The sequence below is a fragment of the Penicillium griseofulvum genome (genome assembly GCF_001561935.1).
Source record: "Penicillium griseofulvum strain PG3 chromosome Unknown contig_86, whole genome shotgun sequence".
Classification (NCBI taxonomy): domain Eukaryota; kingdom Fungi; phylum Ascomycota; class Eurotiomycetes; order Eurotiales; family Aspergillaceae; genus Penicillium; species Penicillium griseofulvum.
The window spans coordinates 582,385-603,823 of NW_024467473.1; the positions used below are offsets into that span (position 1 = coordinate 582,385).

Below are 21,439 nucleotides of genomic sequence, written 5' to 3' on the forward strand. Positions count from 1 at the left end.
ATTCGGTCTAGCGACGGCTGAGTTCCGAATGGTGTTCTCGTATCGCTGGAAATTCGGCTAACGCAAGGAGCAGACAAGGTAGCAGAGCACGCTGAATCGCAAGTAAACTGGACGCATCGTGTGGCCGGCAAAGTAGGGGATATAGTTGTGCGCAATGCGAATGTTTTTGCCAGCGAACACTGTGCGGGGAAGAAGTTGGGGGCTCTCGGGTATGAAGCTAGCTCGGGGGCTCGAGCTCGGGGTGTTTGAAATTGAAAGAGAGGTGTTGGGCCCGTAGGAAGGCAAAGCCCATGGATAAAAAGGAGAATAAGAAAAGAGATTTTCCTGCAAGGTCTGGGAGATTTGAGGTGATATGTGTACTGTATAGTAAGTTACTAGTCCGTCTTGGTCCCACAACAGATACGAAATAGATAGTCTAATATGAACTAATACAATTGAGATAGGAACTCAACTCACCTTAGGCTAATATATTGAATGGTGTGTGTACGATATTCCAGGTGTTCAACAAACTGTAATGACGGGATTTGCTACGTGGCGGCTCAAGGCGAGAAAGAAAGGCGTCACCAATTGGGAGATGATTTGATGCCTGTCGGATCATCCCCAACTAAATAGATGCCCAAGTCCCCGGGAGGGCACGGACTGCCACGCTGGCAGTGGCTGTGTATTGGTATGGAATTGTGTTCATTGCCATTGACGTATTGTGTGCTTCCTTCATCCAAGTTGTTACACCGCTACAATGATGCTACCAATTAGACAAGTCCATTGTATACATAATTCAATGTATAATATTCAGAAAAACTTGGTTTTTTGCTTTTTTTGTACGTTATGTCTTTTATTCCAATCTCATGTTCCCATAGTCTAGAATGAACATCTTGTGAATCCACAAGTCTCCACTGTATAAGCCTGAGATCCAAGCTACTATGTATCGTACATGCAAAAAGTATCTGCTATTAACCCTATTCATTCAGGTCAACTTCGAATCCAACAAACGCTCGCCTCAAGAAAGCCCGCCATACATCATTTGGCTTCTTTCTCTTTTTCTTGGACTCAGTCGCTGGGTTATTGACAATGTCCGTCTGTTTTTCTTCTCCATCTTGGGCAATTCTGGCCGCAAGTTGGAAGAAGCTGCGGACCGTCAGGTCTTTCATTCGATACACATCATCATTGGTGGTGTACTCGATCTCGTAGTGGACACGAGGATTCTTGCTTTCCTCGGCCGCGATCTGTTCGTGGATTTTTGTTAGGTTGGAGTAATATTGAGTGTAGCTAAGCAACGTGAACGCCTGGTTCGAGTATGCAGGGCCAGGAGGAGCGGTTGACGATGGAGGCTCGGGGACTTTGAACTTGGGTTTCTTTTTCTTGTCCTCTTTCTTCTGGATTTCGGGACTTATTAAAGAATCGTCCCTGAGTTCCGGCGTATCAATCGCATCGTGGTCGTGCCCGAATGTTGTATCGTCAACCTCACGGGGGGACAAATCCACCCCATGTGCAAAATCGTTCAGTCCCGTGATATTGTAGTCGACCACGCGCAGGCTGGGGAAGAAGTTCGGAACCAAGCTGGGAGCTACTAGTGATACACTGTATCGCTCTGCCCACGGCCCTCCAATCTTGTCCAAGAATTTTTGCTTCTTCTTATCCTTCTTTTTACCCCTCTTGTCTTTCGCCAATTTAATTTCGGAGAGATCTCCGAAATTCGACGCGGAGTCAAGCTCCTCGAAAGTGCCCGAGGGAGGAGATGGCAATGACGACCATTGGTTTCGGAGCGACTCGAGGTAGTCGGTTTTTGACCTGATTGAAACCTTCCCGTCGGCTTGCGAATCAATGTTGACCTTGTTGCTGTCCTGGAGCATGAAGTGGTCGATGTTCATATGGCCGTAGAAGCTACCGACAACAATGTCACGATACTGGTGCATCCAGAGTGTATATTTTTGCCAGCATGTCTCATCCCAGTTCTTTTTCTCGCTCGACCGGGCGGGGGGAACATGACCCATGAGGATGGCTTTCATGTTGCGACTGCGTAGGATTTTCAACTGCACTCGCAACCACTCCATGTGTTCATATCCTGGTTCCGACTTGGCGTTGCATCCATCCACCGCACTGTTGGAATCGAAGAAGTACATGGTGTTCAGGCTGATGACCGCTAGCCGACCGGGGACGACCTCCGTGGTGAACCAACCGCCCTCAACGAAGGTATGACGCTGATCTTCTGGAATAAAGTCGCCCCATATCTCCGCAAAGCGCTTTGTCCACTTGTTCGGGCCCTCGTTGAAGATGTTGTGGGGCATAATATCGTTGTTACCGAAAGTCGGGATCACAGGGATCGACATCCTGGGGACGGCATTCGAGGTTTGCAAAACTTCCTCCTCCCCGAAAATGCTAATCCATTTTTGTGACAGGAATGCATTCAAATCCATAATCTCGTCCGCTGTGCGAGGGAGCTTTTCGTCATTATCGTGTCGGGCAGAATCCCCGGTCCAAATCACAAAATCAATCTCATCTTTCAAGTTTTCTTCGATCCAGCGAAATGTTTCGTTCACGAGTGATAAGGGTGCATCGCAATCTGTGCCCTCAGCTCCAAAATACCCCGCGGGGCCGTTACCACGGTGGCACGAGCGATCGATCGAGGTTCCGGGGTTATAGAGACGGTCGGGATGGAAATCTGTTGGTCAGCATAGAGTTACACAACAGAGACTTGGACATAGAGAAATTCACCAGTTATGTGCAAGAATCGTCCGCGTACAGGTTTGCGCAAACCCTCCGCCAGACCCGTTGAGATATGGCCTAACGGCTGTTGCTCCAAGGGGCTGGCGGAGATTGCATCGGCAAAGAGGCCCAGCAGCAAGAAAATTGACTGCATGAGTCCTCTAAACCAAGTCCAAGAGAAGAAAGTGGAGGAGAATATTTTGGGCAAAGGGGGATCTTATCTGCACGGTCACGTCACTAGGCGGGTGCGGCAGCCGAACTCCAACTCCAAGACCAATCAGAGTCAAATTTGGAGATGAACAGTTTATGATCTGACCTGTAACTTATATAAATGATTGAAAGTCGGATATCGTGCTCACAAATGACTGAATCTACTGACCTTTGAGTACCTTGGAGGCTCATCTGATTTAAGCTACTTAACAATAGCGCTGAACCTTGCAACCCACTAGGTTCTCAATGGTGTAAGAACCAGCCTTGATGCTCGATCAATGAACATTCCTGTCCAAGGTCAGAAGATCCTTCAAATACCTTGGGCGGGATTTGAACGGCATGGTCGGCCATACGTAGCGGCATAGATGCCCAGCTGACCATTTCAGACAAACCCTGGTGCCTTAATGCCTGATTGTGGCCTTTCGGCCTGAATCAAAACCAGCACAAGAATTTAAAATATCCAAACAAGAGCCTCAACCTTGTAACTTCTGAACCTCAAGAAATAGAGATTCGGTATCTAGCGCCTGTGCCGCTATATATCCCGATATTATCATGGAGTGTAGTCAAACAGATGCCACATACAGACCGGCTACTCTTGGCTAGTTGTTAGCTAACTCCCTGTATCTTTGGCCGAAGCCTGAATATAATGTTCCTGGGAGTTATCCTTAGTGTGTGTGAGAGAGAGTAGCTACAGTGGAATGTAGATACTCTGGAAAAGATTTTTGGGACGCGTGAAGAAAGAAGAACCTTGGAAGCTGTCTACAGATGACTAGACTAGATGCTGTCCGCGAAGATAGGAGCAGGTCGTCATACTAATCCAAGGATATCCAGTTCAACAAGTGGGTGACTATAAACATGCAACGTTAATCGTAAGCCAGGTAAATTAGCGTGAGTGCGGCGAGAGTCTTATCCAGACCGCATGCATCAGCTAGGATATCGCTGTAGCTTCTAGATCATCTAGAGCTGAGCGATACTGTTCGCTAGTTTCCGAGTCTTTGTTAGTAACTCTTGGCTTAGATTTATAAGTCAGGGTAGTCTCGTACTCCTCAAGAAGCTCCTTATTGCGGGATCGCTTTCCCGATGACCGGGGAACTCTAGTACTTGTAAAGTCTAGAGGAAGCATCCCACAATTTACACATCAATTTCCTGTATCAGGATATGTTGATCTTGGCCACTGCATGGTCTCGTGTTCTAGATACAAAAGGTATTAGCAAAATCCCCGATTCCAGGCCCTGCCAAGCAATGGTTGATTTGACATACATCAGCGTGAAAGTGGCTTGAAAGCTGGTCTCCTCGCCCATAACAGCTTCGACATATGGGCTGTCGATATTCCTCTTCGAGTCTATAAAAATTCATCGAGTCAGTCATTATATCCAGCATGACCTCGAAACTTTACTTATAAAATCTTTCGACATACCTCAAAGCTAAATTTTGCCACTATAGAAAAAAAGGGTTAGTATTGTGAGCCCCAATATATGAGATGATATAAAATGAGGAGACATACCGCTGATCGTTGCTCTTCCGCCCTATAGGGCAGCGTGGACTGAATCCGTGGTTATCATAATATCGCCAATAATGTCAACGTCGATTGCTTGTATGTGTAAGTATGTTACTAGGTCTAAATTCGTGTTGTTATTATTATTGTTCTCGCTCACGGTATGGTCGGGATTTCTGGATATAACAAGGCATCAGCAAGCGTCCGTGTTCCAAGCACGCTCAGACAAGGTTTGCTTTAACTTACATAAACTCCAGACTTGCTTTGGAATGGACTGCCTTACCGAGGACAGCCCTCACATAGGGGCTGTCCACGAGAGTGGCAGTTGCAGCTACAACCGGATAAAATCCGGGAGCGCTTTGCATGTTGGCACGCGTGCCAGGCTGTTGCAGATAGGCACACTGTCAGAAGAATGAGGGTCACGCGGTCTGAGGGATACTTTGTGGCTTACTACGGCGATGAATCCTTCGAAATGCTCCGTTCCCGCTATAGAATGCCGGAATTGTCAGTAATCCAGTGGTATCTTTAAGCTAGGTTCTCCAAGGGGTAACATACCAGCCTCCAATAACCCACGGACATTTGCCTGTATATTATCACTGTCAGTGCCATTTTTGATTCAGATTCCCTTGATGTAAAACATGCACCCACAGGCAAAATGCTGGAGCGAGAAGCGTAGAAGACATGTTTAATGAGTATGGAAAATTGGAAAAGTCAAAAGATGGCTGAAATACAGAAAATGAAAAGGGAGTTATAGAAGGAAGAGAATCTGAAGAGGAAGGGAAGAGAAGAAAAAACAGAGGGAAGAAGGTAGAGAAGGTACGCATCACCAGCGCGCAATCAGGCGTCTATATACTCCTTCATCGAGATTTCTCTCACTTTTGTCATCGGTCTATAATGCCTAAGTGATCAGGTGGGCATATTCCTTACACAGACTTAGTTGGTAAATGTTTTTAGCATATCTGAATAAAAAGTGAACTGTTAGCATGAAAGACAGGTAGGGCTACTCACATCAACCATAATGCCCGTAACAGATCCTACCATATAGCCATGGGTATTATTGGAAACCATTTAAACCCATGGTTCGCCTGATTGAACAGGTACGTGAGGTATATATTAAAGAAAATTGAGAGATGGCTGACTTCAAACTAAGGGATAGTTGAGTGATTTTAAGCCTGGATAGGGTGAGTTTATAAGTCATTAGGATAGTGTAGTTGATACTGGACGTAGGTAGTATATGTATGCCAAAGTAAAAATGATCTAGGGGTGAACAAGATTTGCAAGATAGAGAGCACTCAGGCCATAATCACATACGTATACCATTATAAAGACTAAGCATAGGATAATCATTGGGCTATCAAAAATATATAAATAATGTGACTAGCGTGGTGGTCACTTGATGCTAGGGTTTCCTGGTCGGACCCGAAAAGCGCCTAGAGATGGATAATCTATATCCGATCTGTTAGTGACATTTATAATTCACATTCCCTTGATATGGAATACGCAACCACAGACAAAGTGCTAGTGTTGAGCGAGGCGGAGACAAGTTTAGTCAGTAGATACATGGGTACAAAGAAGAGTGAAACATAAGAGAGAAGAGAAGTAGAGAAAATGAAAGACGGTAATGAAAGAAAGCAAAAGAGAAGGTCCACATCCCCAACACGTAGAAGAGGAGGAGGGTTAGTGGGTAAATGCCTCCGTCGGTGTTTAAATCTATGGGCCCCTTGATGGGGTGCTAATAGCCGGGAGTGATATTGTGGCAGATGGTCAGGAAGATGAGAAGTGTAGGACAGAGGGCAATTGACGGGCGGCATGATGACATTGTCGTTGTCCTTGACTCCTTGTAGTAAAGCCTGTGGTAATACAGCAGATTGTCAATACGAGGGCTGTTCGCCAGTCTATTGTGCCACTCTGTTTAAGGTTGAGATGTCATAGGGACACTTGTTGCCGTCGTTGAAGTTGGACATGCGTTTGCGATCGGGGATTCCTGCGTCGTGGTGACATATAGTTTGTACGGAACCGTCAGTCCTTAGGAGACAGAATAGACTCTAGCGAAGGAACATGGTAGCATTGTCGAATGCGGCTCACGGTACACAGTGGAAGCAGGCCCGAAAGCAAAAGGGGGTGACCAGCAAACTCTCCAAGATAGAGAGTACTTGCAGCCATGAAGCCATCTATATAGCCAGGTTTATGCCACAAAGAGAGGGCTAGCAAATGGAAAGTCAACAAAGAACGCATAACCGGACAAAGGGATAGCAATCTGCATTAGCAAGCAGTGGTCATGGCACGTTCTAGCATTCTGATCAAGCGACAAACAATCAAGCATGTGGGACCATTGGTGTAGCAATAACCACCGTTGTAGCTTTAGTGGAGCGACAGACCCTGCGTGTACCACTCCTGCCCGACCCCAGAAGCCAGGAAATGGAGACTCACCAGGGAAAGGGGGAAATTCACGCTAATGGAGGTACATCAAGGGTAAATACTGCACAGATCCAGGGAATGACTGGCCTGGCTTTGTTATGGTATCCAATTGGTCATTTGGTGTGTTGGCAATATAGAAGCAAGCAAGGCGCAAGCAACTTGGCCTCTTATTGAAGGGGACGCTGTGATGGCCGATGAATCGCAACACATCCTCACGTAGCATACTGGGGCTATGCGAGTGCTGGTATTTCGCCGACCTATATCGTAGCGCAATCTCGATGGTTCCTTCTTTTCCTCCTAAATGGTCATTAGTTTGGTGGTATGCTCCGGAGAAAGCATTTGAATATTGAAAGCACTAGCTTCCAATTGCTGTCACCGATGTTCACTAGGGAGCTCCAAGATAATTAGCTATACACCAAAGCGGGAGCCTTGAATTTGTAAACTCTGTGCTATGCCATCTAGTCCTTTATCTGCCTTCTGTCCTGTTCTGAGTATGGAAGGGGAGGTTCAGCATCAAGTCGTAATGTACTTGCTTAGTTGTAATCGCACACGCTAATGCGGATGTCTCTTGGGAAAGGCTGCATTCACCCGTATCACTGAAGTCCCTGCCAGCTTGTCTAGCTACCGTAAGCTTTGGCCTGAATAGAGAATGGTGTTCGAACGTGGCAAAGTGGAGGGGAGGACGCATATGATTTGGTGGTCTGTTGAGGATGTTGCCGAGCGCTGCATGCGCATTTGCAAGCGGCAATTTTTGGTGTAGCCTTGTTTGGGGATCACTGTTGAAGCTCTGCATGGTTAGGATGGGAAGACAAAGTCAGTCCGGGGGAGGGAGATAGGGACAGAGAGAATCAGTGGAGAGTCGCAGAGAGAAAAGGGTCAGTGCGTATGGGGTTTGAACTGTGGAGGTGGAGCTTCGCTGATCCTGGGGAATCAGAGAGACATGGATTCTCTTCAATCAGGAGTATCTCTCACTGGACCGCTGACTCTACTGATATATGTAATGACCAAACGTTCCAAGAGGGATGCGGGGAAATAACGCCCAGACTTTACTGGGTCTATAAGAGAGTTGATAACAATCTGTGACCACAGCCGATTGGAGGGTTGGTTGTCAGTCATCCCTGGCAGATCCTTCTGATTATTGAAACCGGTTATAGATCGTACGGAGTAGAACACTAGTAGGTCCGTGTTGGTTTAGTGTTAAGCCCATCAGCCCATCCTTGTTCGATATAACAGAGTTAGTCTCAATTTAAGATAGCGAGAAAAGCGAACAACGTGGAGATTTGAGAGTTTGTGGTCGACCTGTAAGCCCTGTGTATATACGCCTCGCCCCATAACGCTATGGTAATGTCTAGCGAGGCTTGAGTTTATGGTTTACTCCGTACGGGGTACGGAGTATACGGCTAGATCAACCGGCTACGGAGTAGGACGACTTCTCCGGGATCTAATACGAGGTCGGTAGTCCGTACGGAGACGGCAGTATTAACGATTTCCAGATGATCTAAATGGGTTAAGTTCACACAGTAAAGACATGCCACATTGACCCTTGACTCATCCTCATCTGACATGAGGAGACCTATCGCCTAACCCAAATGTAATCAAGTATATTCATGATAAGCTACCAAAATAGAAAATACACATGTCCATTCTCACGGAAAATGTAAATTTATGCCAAGATCATAAAGTGATGGTCTCCGACAGTTCGAAAAAAAGGACCGAGGCCCGCTGTTTCCCGAGGACTGTCGGGCTCGTTAGCTTGTTTTCGTCCGAGTGGACCGACCCCAGGGACCCCAGGTTTACCCACCCGTGGGGTTTTCTTCTCTAGTCCGACGTCTTTCGATGTCCGCTTGAAGATTTTTGGTATTTTCTCCCGACAAATGGTTGGCAAATTGGTCGCCTACAAATTCCCCAGCCTCCGGGCACATACCCCCTTTTGACTATTACAGCCCAGCTGCCAAGACATCACGGGTGCCCCCGAGAAATTACTTGCTGGGGAGTTCTCCGTCCGGAGATGTGACTGGCTAGAATAACCCTAGACCCATATTGAGCATGTCTCACGACCCATCTCCGTGGCCATCTCCGTTTCGGAAGTGTCGCCTTCATTATTTTTTTAGTTCGGCCCGGACCTATGATATTTCTCATCTTCGGTCCAACCGCCGTTGGAATGACATCCTGTCAAGCGAGTTTAGATCCATCTGGTTTGAATTGATGTTCATGCAAACCTAACCCAACGCACGGTCTTGGATGCAGTGGAAATTCCGGGGAATCCATGGATGTTTCATGGGGGATTCGGGCCGAAGTTTAATGAAGCGTAATGGAAGGAATTGCACATTTCCACCTTAATCTAACTGGGCAAGCTAGAGCAGCAGCTAAAAAAAAAGTGGTCTTGTTGACCTTAAACAGCCTAGTGGATTGTGGGGGAAGGAGAATCCGTGAGGAATCCAACACGGAGAATCCTCCGTACTGACAATGGGCTCCGTGCAACGTTTACAGCTTGTTCTTCCTGTCAGACAGAGGAATTGAGTATGGAATTACTGAGAGCCTCATGCGAATGGTCATTCTAGGGATAAGCAACTTTAGATGGCAAAAACATGTCCTGTTTTCGAGAACAAAACCAAGTTCATGATAATAGGCGTGTCCGTGTCAAATACGGAGTATATTATACGGAGTGCATTAAACAGCCTTGTGATGCACATGTGAATATGTACCTAACATTAGTCTAATAGTTAGTTAGTTGATTAGCATTGCAGTGAGAATTGGCCTAGAATTCTAGGCTCTCGAGGCTCCTTCGCTCCTTATCCTTGCATTGAGACTAGCCAAATACATTCGAAAAGGGGCTATCTGGCCCCAACTGTTTTGACGTTTCGAACCAACTAGTTTAACGGGATACAGGGCCGGCTATCCAGGTATCAGACCCTAATTTCTTTCAATGCGTGAATCAAAATATGGCGATTTCGGTGGGGGGCAAAATGGTATGATTGGGGAATGTCCCGGTTCCAATAAGGACGCGGAGCTATTTGGAAAAGCCACCAACTAGAGGCGCCTATTACTGGCGAAAACAAGGGGTTCCGGGGTCACAAGGGAAAATGGAGTCTGGGGAACCGGAGAGTCGACTCATTTCCTAAAATGGATTATACTCTTTTTTCTTAATTGTTCGATCTGACATTCCAACATATAAAGAACCTCCTGCCCCGCTGTTCATGAATTTCACGATTCATCGCGCCAGTCCCGTTTATCACTCGGATCATTTACCGAGATCGTCGATTCCAATACTCGCGGGATCACATCATGTCGGACGATAAGAACGCCAAAGAGGAGGTCTACGGTATCTCCTCTGCCGTTGAAGATCGTTCCAATAGTGTTGGCGGTGCCAAGCAGCGTCACGGCACAAAGACCAAGGAGGTCCTTAATGTCAGTGACTTTCTTTCTGAATTGTTTACGGGCGGAATACTGATCTAGACCCGAATAATATAGGCCGATCTTTTCGCTGCCCTTGAGGAGACCAAGATCGAAAGATGGAGCAAGGAATCTATCCACTTGTACTGTTAGTTACCCTTTGAGTCATACAGGGAAGATTTCTCAGACACTAACATTGGATGCGACCATTACAGTCTGTATCTTTGTTGCATTCTGTTGTGCCTGTGCCAACGGTTATGATGGTGCGTATTTCATTAACCAAAAAGAAAACAGCATTGACTAACTCATCGCAGGATCTCTGATGGGATCCATCCTCGCCATGGACCATTACCAAGAAGTCTTCAAGACCGGAATGGATGGCCCCAAGGTCTCCCTTGTTATGTCACTCTACACAGTGTATGCCTTTTCCCCATCCTGCGCATTTTACAGCAACTGATAAGGATTCTTCCCAGTGGCTCCATTGTCTGTACTCCCGTCAGTGCTATCATTTCCGACAAGCTTGGTCGCCGCAAGTGCATGTTTATCGGTTCCTTGATTATTATTATTGGATCAGTTATTATCACCAGTGCTATGACCCTGCCGCAATTCGTTGTTGGTCGATTCGTCCTCGGTGTCGGCATTCAAGTCATGGTCGTCTCCGCCCCCGCTTACGCTGTCGAAATTGCTCCGCCTCACTGGCGTGGTCGTGCCGTCGGTGAGTATCTTCAACTCGTTGAAAAAACGTATTATGCATCATATCAGTTCTAACGCTTGAACAGGCTTCTACAACTGCGGTTGGTTCGGTGGCTCCATCCCTGCTGCTGCTCTCACCTACGGTACCGAAGCCATTAACAACCACTGGCAATGGCGCATTCCCTTTATCTGCCAGTGCTTCGCCTGTATCATCGTCCTTATCTCTGTTTGGTTCATCCCAGAGTCGCCTCGTTGGCTCATTGCCAACGGCCGCAACGAAGAGGCCGAGGCATTCCTGGTTAAGTACCACGGCAACGGTGACCCCAACGCTCGCTTGGTCCGTCTTGAGATTGAGGAGATGAGGGAAGGTATCCGAATTGACGGTATTGACAAGAGGTGGTGGGATTGTAAGTCTTGCAACTCCGATATATTCAGTACTATCTGGCGCAATAGCAACTAACCAAAGTTTCCCACTCCCTAGACCGCCCATTCCTCATGACAAAGAGTGGACGCTGGCGTTTCGCCCAGGTGATGATGATTTCCATCTTCGGACAGTGGTCTGGAAATGGTCTTGGTTACTTCAACGCCACCATCTTCAAGGTTATTGGATACGAGAAGAGCTCAACCCAGTTGTTGCTTAACCTCGTCAACTCTATTGTCTCAGCTGTGGGTGCTTTGACCGCCGTGTACTTCACCGATAGAATGCGTCGTCGCCCTGTTCTTATCTTCGGTACCTTTGGTGAGTCTCCTCTTTCCTCCTTAGGTATATCAAGACCAGTCCAACTAATCACCACGTAGCATGCGCTGTCATGCTTGGCATCAACGCCGGTCTCCTACAGGAAGTCGCCAACACTGGTTCTATCGGCAAGACCAAGGGCCAGGCTGCTCTTGCTTTCTACTACCTTTTCAACGTCATCTTCTCCTTCACCTACACTCCCCTCCAGGGTGTCATTCCCGCCGAGGCTCTGGAGACCACCACTCGCTCCAAGGGTCTTGCCCTGTCTGGCTTCATGGTCTCCGGTATCAGTTTCATCAGTCAATTTGCTACACCCATTGGTATTGCGAACGTCTCTACCAACTACTTCTGGATTTTCGTCGGCTGGGATGTTATCGAGTCCGTTTTCTGGTACTTCTTCTGGTATGTTTACTCCGATTCGGATTTCAGTCCCATCACATGTCATATCTCGTACTAACCCTTGATACCACAGTGTCGAATCCCACGGCCGTACTTTGGAACAGTTGGAGTGGGTTTACCAGCAGCCCAACCCCGTCAAGGCTTCCCTCAATGTGCACAAGGTTGTTCTTCAGGAGGATGGCACTGTTACCGAGAAGATTACCGACGATGCTTGAATAAAGCTTCGCTTTTTGGAGTCTATTGGCATGTGCCACCTGTCGGTCGTGCATGTTGCAGTGGAAAAGGGGGGGTTCTACGAGGTTGGGGCAGTTGTATAAATATCCACTTTCGGCCTTGTGCAGGAAGGGGGATTTGGAAATTTGTTTTTAATATAGGATGTTAATATGTTTCGAGCAATATAATCAGATACGAACGGAATATTTTTCCGCGTCAAACTTGTACTCATCAATCTAATGGAACGCCTAATTTAAGGCCCAGTGGAGACTAAACGGCCCGGCCCCATAAAAGAACAATAGCCCTACCCTGGGAACCCTGCAAACTTATCTAGAGTGATCGGCAAATATAAGAATTAAAATCTACCTAAGCATGCTTCAACACATCTATGCATTGAAAGAAAACGAAGTTTAATCCCATAGAACTTGTTTCATGCCGTTTTCTCGTGTTGAAAGTAAGACTTCTGTGCATTTTATCTCATCCCGACCTTTCAATTCGCAGCTTGCGTAGCATCAATACCGTCTTTCGTTACATTGGCCAGCCTACATAGTTTGTGTGATCATTAGGCACAAAACCCATGATGTGTCATCATATTGCAATGAGGCCCTTGGGATATTGTCGAGATAATCAAATACAGTCACCAAATTTGTGAATATTATTTGAATATATCAATTGGGAGACTTAAATTCCTTCAGCTTTAGCAATTAGACAAGACTGTGTTTTTCGTAAAAAGAGCAAGCGATAGAAATTTACTATATTCACAACTTTCAAAGTGACGAGGTTGGATATATATATCGACACTACTATGTACATTATCAACAAAACAATACACAATCACCAACATCAAATAATTATTACAAGGATGGAAAAGACCGAATAATATTCTGCACTGGAGGTACAAAGGAAAGAAATAAAAGGGTAAAGAGAGGCGGATTGCTAAAATAGGCAATTTCCGTCAAAATGCTGCCATTCCCATAAACAACGCACTGAACGCAAGATAACCCCCAGTATTAGAGAGAAGGGTTGTTGCACCATTAATTAGAGTGGATGACGGCAAAGATGTCGCATTGCTATTTCCATTACTAGTTGTCCCAGTGGCGGTAACGTTGCCTGCTGATAGCATCGCATTTACTTCGACTCACAAATCACATCCGGTGTAGTCAATGATACCAGCCACAGTCGAATTTCTGAAGATCAAGCTAGGAGTCGAATAATTCTTTCCTTGGGTCTGGAATCGCGGCCAATGGATCTCCGTCGTAGATGGCTTAGTATTTTTTGCCATTGCAGTCTATAACTCCATCATCTGGCCGCCGAGGTGCCATTTAGCCGAAGTAGAATTGCAAGTCCTATTAGGACGACATGAATTGTCCAAATTTCCGAAGACGAGGGGAATCTAAGATTCAGGGTCATTCATGATATATGAAATCTGGGAGTTCTGATCTGATTGGCCCCTCGTAACTGTGTCTATCTTGGGCATAGCTCACCTCGTCAGCTTTGAGATATTGTCTTGACAATTTTCATATGCGTACATATTATTTTCAGTGTTCGCACTGCCTACACGTTCTCCGATTATTATCCCCGGCACTAGGGAATGGCGGTGATGCCGGGGGTCACCAATCATGAAACTTTAAGCTTTGGCAGAACAGTCCAAGCTTTGTTGAAAATGGCTTAGTCGTCTGCTTATAGATGCTTACGTGAAGTCATGGATATCTGGCCAATATGGGTTGGAGCCCTGATCTCTTCTGCAGCTTCTACCAAACCCCGACCCAACTCGTTCTACTTTCCCAGAACAAATTTCTGCATCCTCTGTAACCACGAACACACCAGCGGGCGTGGAGGGGCCAGACATTGATTCCAGCTTCGATCCTGACTCTTGAGCACACATTTTGGATGCGCTAGCCGGCATATCAGACCGCCTTTGATCCCGCCTTTGTCACCGCTCCATCCAGTGTACACTTCGAACAATTTCTGCCAGTTGGGAATCAGGCATCCACAAGGCAATAATCAGGCATCAACCGTGAAAAATCAAGCTTTTGCCGCACTGGCCGCTATACACCTTCGCATGTGGGTTTATAGATGCAATTGGATAGCGTCGAAGTATTCATTTCCCGCCTTTTTTACCCTAAGCTCGGGGTCAGAAATTCTTTCCATACCCGGCAAATCTTCTGGAGTCACCTTTGCATGACAAAATCTTAACAGGCCGCTACGCCTTGCTTGCGAAGATGTCGGACGAGCGAGTAGAAGTTCGAGAAAAGCCTTCAAATGAACCTTCTGGCTTTCACTCAGATGCCGAGGAGGCGAACTCCCACCAGGGAGATCTTGCTCGGGCAGTCACCAACCAATCAGCAATGGAAGTTCCAAAGAGCTTGCTGCATGAGGTCATATTCATCGGTGTAGTTTGTGCGGCTCAATTCATGACACAGGCAGGCCTTGCCATTGCTATTGTCCCACTTCATATCATCGGTGACAGCTTCCACGTCACCAATCCCGGTCAATTAAGTTGGTACGCGGCCGCGTACAGCCTGACGGTTGGTACCTTCATTTTGGTTGCAGGGAGATTAGGCGACCTTTACGGGCACAAACTGATGTTTATCGGTGGCTTCGCTTGGTCCGGGTTATGGTCTATCCTTGGAGGGTTCTCTGTATGGTCGAACCAAATCTTTTTCGACATTTGCCGTGCATTCCAAGGAATTGGACCGGCCTTTTTGCTACCGAATGCCCTGGCAATTCTGGGACGCACATATGCCGCTGGTCCTCGGAAGGATATGGTGTTTAGTATCTTTGGTGCCACAGCACCAGGAGGGTTTGTTATTGGGGGTGCGTTCTCGGCTCTCCTAGCACAGCGCGCCTGGTGGCCATGGGGATATTGGATCATGGGAATCGTTTGCATAGCATTTTCACTCCTCGGATTTCTCGCTATTCCTCAGTCAGAACCCCCGAAAGTATCTGTTCATATGCCATGGTGGGTCAAATGTGATCTACTAGGGGGCTCACTCGGCGTCGCCGCCCTTATTCTGATCAATTTCGCTTGGAATCAAGGACCGATTGTCGGCTGGCCGACCGTCTATGTTTACGTTCTTTTGATCGTCGGTTTCCTATGTCTGGCTGTATTCCTGTGGATTGAGTTCCACGCAACATGCCCCTTACTCCCTCGGGAGATTTTCTCCGAGGAGGTTGCGTGGGTACTCGGTTGTATTGCTGCTGGTTGGTCCAGCTTTGGAGTTGTGATCTTTTATTTCTTCCAATTCATGGAAGTTATCAAGGGAAATACACCCCTTCTGGCGCTTGCGAAGTTAGCACCGGCGGCTGTGTCTGGTGCGATTGCTGCAGTCACAACTGGCTTTATTCTGGCTCGAGTGCGTCCGAGTGTGATTATGCTGATGGCTATGCTTGCATTTACAGGTGGTCAAATTCTCCTGGCCACACTGCCCGTTCATCAAACATACTGGGCCCAAGCATTTGTCATTTCTATTCTCACCCCATGGGGCATGTAAGTACATAGTTCAATACCCTGTGGAGATGTAACTTTGATGAACTAACACACTATCAGGGACATGTCATTTCCGTCTGGGACTGTAATCCTCAGCAACAGTATGCCACGGGAACATCAAGGACTTGCCGCCTCGCTTGTCAATACCATTGTGAACTATTCTATCTCGATCGGCCTTGGTCTTGCTGGAACCGTCGAAAGCCAAGTTAATCGCGGCGGCACAGATATATTCAGAGGTTATCGGGGTGCAAGCTACATGGGTATTGGTCTTGCTGGTCTTGGAGTTGGCGTTGCGACCATGTTCGTCATTCGAAGCCTAACTAAGCGCGACAAGAAGATTCCCTCGGAAACCACGGTGGAGAATTATAATGTGGAAGATGGTTCATAAGATGTCAATATAGAATTTGTATATCATTGCACATACCTTTAGATCAATTAATAGAGAGAAACAAAACGGCACTATGAACTCTTAGCCTCTTTATACCAGTTCGCTCTTCGTTTGTTTCCACAAGGTATGTATTTCTTCCATTAGCCCGAGGAGACGTATACTTTCAGCCCCATCTATAGCACATATTGCGCCCCAATACTAATTCCCAAGAAGGTTAGTTGTATCATACGGCGGTTGTATTGGCCCCCCGAAACCTTACAACGCCAAGCAACATAGTCTCAGCCTCCAAACCTCTTCTCCACTTTAGATAGGCGAGGCTTCACACAGCATTTCCGGTCAAGACGCGTATGTGTAGCTTAAAATGGAAATTCCAATCATAAATCATCGGTTTCTATAGCTCATGTTCCCACTTGTGGTCAATATATTTTGTTCGATATTGCCTATCAGAATATAGCTCAACTTTATCCTTTCATAGTTTGATTCCCAAGTGCTGAAATTGGCATCAAGGTTTCACCCGAGGACAAAGGTCCACACCATCCGTAATTATCGCAACGACACTGCTCATACACAGGGCAGCTAGAGACTTGTCAGTACACTGTTTTATCGGGTTCCAAAGCGCAACATACTGAACATCTTCCATGCTGAAAACCACATGCCACACTACCTCAAAGACCCACCCAACACCATAGTCATCCACGGTCTCTTTGCTTCCCTTATCCACCCAGTTCATCATCCGTATGTAATCGCTCTTTGGTCGTCGCCGTATTTGATCCCGGCTCACTGCGAATTGCGCGCAGCAGATGCCTCCAATAGCGTCCGGAACAGGTACATCCCCAAAGATCCCCTTATATATCTGTGCGAAATAAGCCCGCGTATCGTGATTTTTGATATCGAGTTCAGTAGGATTGTTGGGGTGAACGTGGGTCGGACATCCCGGCGAATGCTGGCATCGTAGATTAACATAGCCTTTCGCCTCCACGGCTTCAAGACGTAGGTTGTCTAGCACGGCCTTGGTTTTGAGTCCAAATAAATCGTTATGGCGCTGGCTTTCACCGGCGTGGAGGAAGATCGAAAACGGCGGTAGTTTATCGTAGTAGTCGATAATGTATGAAAGATAGGCGGAAACTTCGCGGCCACGAGTTGAATGGGGAATGAGTAAATCTGTCTCACGTCTGCTGCTCATCGAGTAAATAAAAGGTGTAGTATTGAGTCTGCGTCATGGAATAATGATGTTAGCGGCATAAAATATTGGTTCGGGATTGTTTGCATACTGGGTCTGTAGGTGTTTTTGAAGCCATCGCACATCGTCCGACCGCACCTTCGGTATTATTATAGCTACATTCGTCGAATCTGAGCTATAATTTCTCATCTTTCGAACGAGCTGCGCTTGTGCTTTATTCGTTTCAATCCGGTCACCTAATCAACCCATCAATATTAGCAGTGATCGCGGGCATATCAATTGCCGGCCTCTGAAGGCTCGAATCGTCAAGATCAACAAGTTGGAGAGACAGACTATTAAAGTGGTTACGGGCGCCTAACACCACGAGTAGTGCGCAAAATAAGAGTAGACATCCTGAAATGAATGCTCGCTGCCTAGTCCAGTTCATCAATCTTCGGAGTGGTCTGGGATGACCATAGCAGTTTGATCCATTTCGGTTATGGGAGATAAGTTGACCTTTCATTTTTGAAAAATGAATGTTATTATTAAAAGAACTGGGCGGATTTCTCTATGGAGTAGACGCACACTGGTCACATGTCTCACAATACAGTGGGATACCAACTAGCTCCATACATATTATATTAACTAGGGTCGGCCCCCGAAACTTTTTACGCCCAAAAAAGGTTAATTGTCTCATACGGCGGGCGTATTGGCCCCCAAAAAGCCCATGGTTCATAACTAGATTCAGCCTCATAACGTGACTTGTGAGGCTATTTTCCACTTTGTATCATAGGCTACCTATTTGTACGTAGTATCTAGTATTGAGGATATAAAGAATGCAATATTTTGAAATCAGGCCTACAGATATGTATAATATTCTGTAGCATATCTAAGAAGGAAAACCATCCTGCTTCATGATAAACTCAGCGCACCGCTCCCCAATCATATAAATGGACGCTGAGATCGAGGCACCTCCACACCGGGGAAGGACACTTGCATCTGCAATTCGCAAGTTGTGCACTCCGTACACTTTCAGGTTCTGATCTACGACGCCCTCCTCCTTTGTAAGGCTCATCCGACAGGTGCCAGCAGGATCATAGCTCCCTGTCACCAACCGCTTTATGTACTCATCAATCTCAGTATCAGTCACAGTCCTCCAAGCGTCCCTCTGTGGTGGAAACATCCTTGTAAGCTTTCTCTTGTCACTCTTGCTCTTGGTCTTATCCAGGAGACCATCTACATACTCCAACTCCATTCCAGGAGCCATCGTTAAACGTGCCGGGTGTGGATACCCAACGTCCGGTCCCGCAAACTCGTCTGCCAACCGCATGGCGAACCGCACTGCCTTACGCAGCCGCGCACTGTCGCGAGCGTCTATGAGCAATGGGAGGGTAATCTTTAGGGGCGCTTTCGTGTCAGAGCCAGACGAGAGCTCAACACTGCCTGTGGTGTACGGCTGTACAAGAGCCGCGTACCAAGTCATACAGGGCACTCCGGGAACGCCATGCTCGATAAGCGTGCTAATTGGGCAAATTAATATTTCAAGGTCAGTGACTTCCTTGTCGCTGGCTTCGGGAGGGACCACTGTCATTGTTGCCTCATTGAGCGTATCCGAGTGCAAAAACGCGGCGCCCCATTGACCGTTAGAGGAAAGCACCCCAGTGCCAGAGAAGAGCCACAGCAAAAAGTGCCATAATATAGCAACCGTCTGAACGATATGTAGTGTATGCTTGAGTGGGAGTTCGGTCATCACTGGTACAAGGATATGGGTAGTCAGATGTGCACCCACTGCAGGGAGATCATGTACCACTGGGATTTTGTGAGCGGACAGATGTTCCTTAGGGCCGATGCCACTACCCGTGGTTAGTATGACGAAGTAACGCTGTCCAAAAAGTGCAACCAACCTTTGCATTAGTAGCTGCGGCGTGCCGAAAACGCCGCTACAGAGAATCACCTCTTGCTTAGCCTTGACCAAAATGTCCGCACCCCTCCCAGGGTTAATCCAGACACCTGTCACCCTCGTTCCGTCATCCGAAAACTCAAGCTTTGTCGCTGACACGCCTGTACACACCGTCAGTCGCCCCTTCCTCTCGTTCACAACCGATTTATCCAGCCATGCAGTCAACGCAGAGACCCTGTTCCCATCCGCATCAACCGAGACCTCGCTGCGGTTATATCTTTGAGTGCCTCGCTTTCCCCCTCCATCACCTAGGCCTACTCTTTCCATCGCCGCATCTACATACGGCATGAGACCTAGATCGCCTGCCTGCTTGCGTGGGATTCCCTTCTCAACCCGTGCAAAAGCCGGCAATACCTTCTCCCAGCTCCATTCGTCCAACCCCAGCTCACGCGCCCAGCCGTCGAATTCAGGGCGCCCGCCGGGACTCCATGTCATGGAGTGAACGCGACTACTACCACCCAACATTTCGCCAGCGAGAAGTTGCACATGCCGCCCACGCAAATGCTCGTTGGGTTCAGCATGATAGCGGACGACCCCGCCCTGGAGGATGCCAAGGAGAGGAATCCGTGAGAGCAACCCGGCGTTGACGCGACCCTTATCTAAAACTAGAACTGAGACGTTTGGGGAGGCTGAAAGGCGGTGCGCAATTAGGCATCCAGCCGTACCGCCTAATGGCTTTGGGTTAGTTGGTTTGGTGGGTTTTGGTCAGGGGAAGTCAGACGGACCACCGACAATGATGTAGTCGAACGTCTTTCCGGCTACATCACCCGCTGTCTTTTCTGGATATGTTGGAAAGGGCCACATTATTCCTTGGATTTATCCCCCAAGGGAAACTTTGTGCTTTGTTTTGGCGATGAGTTGAGGTTCGCTTCAAGGCGGTGATGCCAATCCCGTCTCAGTGAGATTACTGCCCCTTCGTCCCTCCCCTATTGGTGCGATGAATCTCAACAAAAGGTGTGAGCATGAAAAATGCCCGTGGGAATTGCAGGCTGTCAATCGTATTAAAATCCTCGAAATTGCGGGACTAAGGGGGCCTAGCAATGGAACCAGCGCTTTCGGAAATGTCAAAACAAACAAGTTACCGGCTATCGCCTCGAACGGGCATTTTGTCCTTCAACTTAGCCCACAAATTGTCAATCTGAGGATAAGGATTTGCCTTTTTTTCCTGTCGACCTATACGGCAGAATGATATCTGAGAAGACCACTAAACATGCTACTAAACATACCACTGAAAAGACTACTGAAAAGACACCACAAGGCTGCTGATACGATCGACTATTCTTACGGTCATTATTCCAATTATTGAGGAGAAGGCCACCATAGCTCCAAAGAACCCTACACCCGAAGGTTCACGTTGGGAGTATGTCCTAACAGATATGAGCTTGAAAAAGCACAAAACCATAGCTTCCCCCACAAAAACATGGACATGGGATGTGAGTGATGCCTCGAACACATTCATCTATTAACAAGCTAATACTTCTATAGGTTTCTTATGGGCAGGCGCTGCAGTTCCAAAAGGCTCCCCGGCAAAACGGTGCCTTTACTTCAGATTTTCCATTACCTTATTTCCGGGCATCAGCTACTACCGAGATGATAAAACCTTTGATGATTCGCAGTACGTCCATGAAAACCATGGAGTTGAAGCAGGCATCGTAGCAGTACAGAACATTTACGGTGCCATAATCGCATCGGTTAAGAATTTGCCGCAGGATGGAAGCGACGATGATGCCGCAGATGAAATGGAGGATTTCACCACCCAATATCCAACAGATGAAGGTGACCACGAGACGAGTGACGATGGCGCCGTATGCGAAGACAACTTCCAGTATCTGCAATATATTGGCTGCTAGTTCCTAAACCACGACGATTAATCTTCTCCCATTGGCAGCCTATACTTGCTATAATGTTTCTGTTCCTTATTGCTGTCTGCCATACCGCAATAAGACCCCCACCACTACCCTGCCTACCTGCTATCCCCTCAACGGGTCATCATGAGAAGGACTTTGCGATCAATCGTGACGATACCCCAGAGGAAGGAAGCTCAAGTCGACCAAGTCGTATCGCACACGTCGCGCAAGCGCAAATGGGCTAGCCCTACAGGGAACATTGGGGAGGTTGTTCAATTCGACTAGGAATTTATGCGCGATTGTGATATCATTGATCAAACCCGCTGCCACTTAAG

General features: G+C 47.2%; 6 protein-coding genes across 6 annotated transcripts; 3 read left to right on the plus strand and 3 right to left on the minus strand.

The window, feature by feature from the left end:
- Positions 1 to 956: 956 nt before the first annotated feature.
- On the minus strand, positions 957 to 2,857 carry PGRI_036020 (endopolyphosphatase; the record flags this gene model as incomplete). Its single annotated transcript, XM_040791315.1, has 2 exons — positions 957 to 2,659; positions 2,713 to 2,857. The coding sequence occupies 2 exons, from the start codon at positions 2,855 to 2,857 to the stop codon at positions 957 to 959; spliced, it is 1,848 nt and encodes a 615-aa protein (XP_040645392.1).
- A 7,254-nt stretch (positions 2,858 to 10,111) lies between these two features.
- On the plus strand, positions 10,112 to 12,262 carry PGRI_036030 (uncharacterized protein; the record flags this gene model as incomplete). The annotated part of the gene is made up of 9 exons (XM_040791316.1): positions 10,112 to 10,234; positions 10,298 to 10,367; positions 10,435 to 10,482; positions 10,534 to 10,636; positions 10,693 to 10,934; positions 10,999 to 11,319; positions 11,394 to 11,651; positions 11,711 to 12,050; positions 12,121 to 12,262. The coding sequence occupies 9 exons, from the start codon at positions 10,112 to 10,114 to the stop codon at positions 12,260 to 12,262; spliced, it is 1,647 nt and encodes a 548-aa protein (XP_040645393.1).
- A 2,220-nt stretch (positions 12,263 to 14,482) lies between these two features.
- Positions 14,483 to 16,138, plus strand: PGRI_036040 (MFS transporter; the record flags this gene model as incomplete). Its single annotated transcript, XM_040791317.1, has 2 exons — positions 14,483 to 15,750; positions 15,811 to 16,138. 2 exons carry the CDS (start codon positions 14,483 to 14,485, stop codon positions 16,136 to 16,138), a joined length of 1,596 nt encoding a protein of 531 aa, XP_040645394.1.
- A 502-nt stretch (positions 16,139 to 16,640) lies between these two features.
- On the minus strand, positions 16,641 to 17,321 carry PGRI_036050 (DUF3431 domain-containing protein; the record flags this gene model as incomplete). The annotated part of the gene is made up of 1 exon (XM_040791318.1): positions 16,641 to 17,321. One exon carries the CDS (start codon positions 17,319 to 17,321, stop codon positions 16,641 to 16,643), a length of 681 nt encoding a protein of 226 aa, XP_040645395.1.
- An 865-nt stretch (positions 17,322 to 18,186) lies between these two features.
- On the minus strand, positions 18,187 to 20,061 carry PGRI_036060 (GMC family oxidoreductase; the record flags this gene model as incomplete). Its single annotated transcript, XM_040791319.1, has 3 exons — positions 18,187 to 19,150; positions 19,202 to 19,925; positions 19,983 to 20,061. The coding sequence occupies 3 exons, from the start codon at positions 20,059 to 20,061 to the stop codon at positions 18,187 to 18,189; spliced, it is 1,767 nt and encodes a 588-aa protein (XP_040645396.1).
- Positions 20,062 to 20,677: 616 nt separating this feature from the next.
- On the plus strand, positions 20,678 to 21,389 carry PGRI_036070 (uncharacterized protein; the record flags this gene model as incomplete). The annotated part of the gene is made up of 3 exons (XM_040791320.1): positions 20,678 to 20,690; positions 20,743 to 21,062; positions 21,288 to 21,389. The coding sequence occupies 3 exons, from the start codon at positions 20,678 to 20,680 to the stop codon at positions 21,387 to 21,389; spliced, it is 435 nt and encodes a 144-aa protein (XP_040645397.1).
- Positions 21,390 to 21,439: the final 50 nt, after the last annotated feature.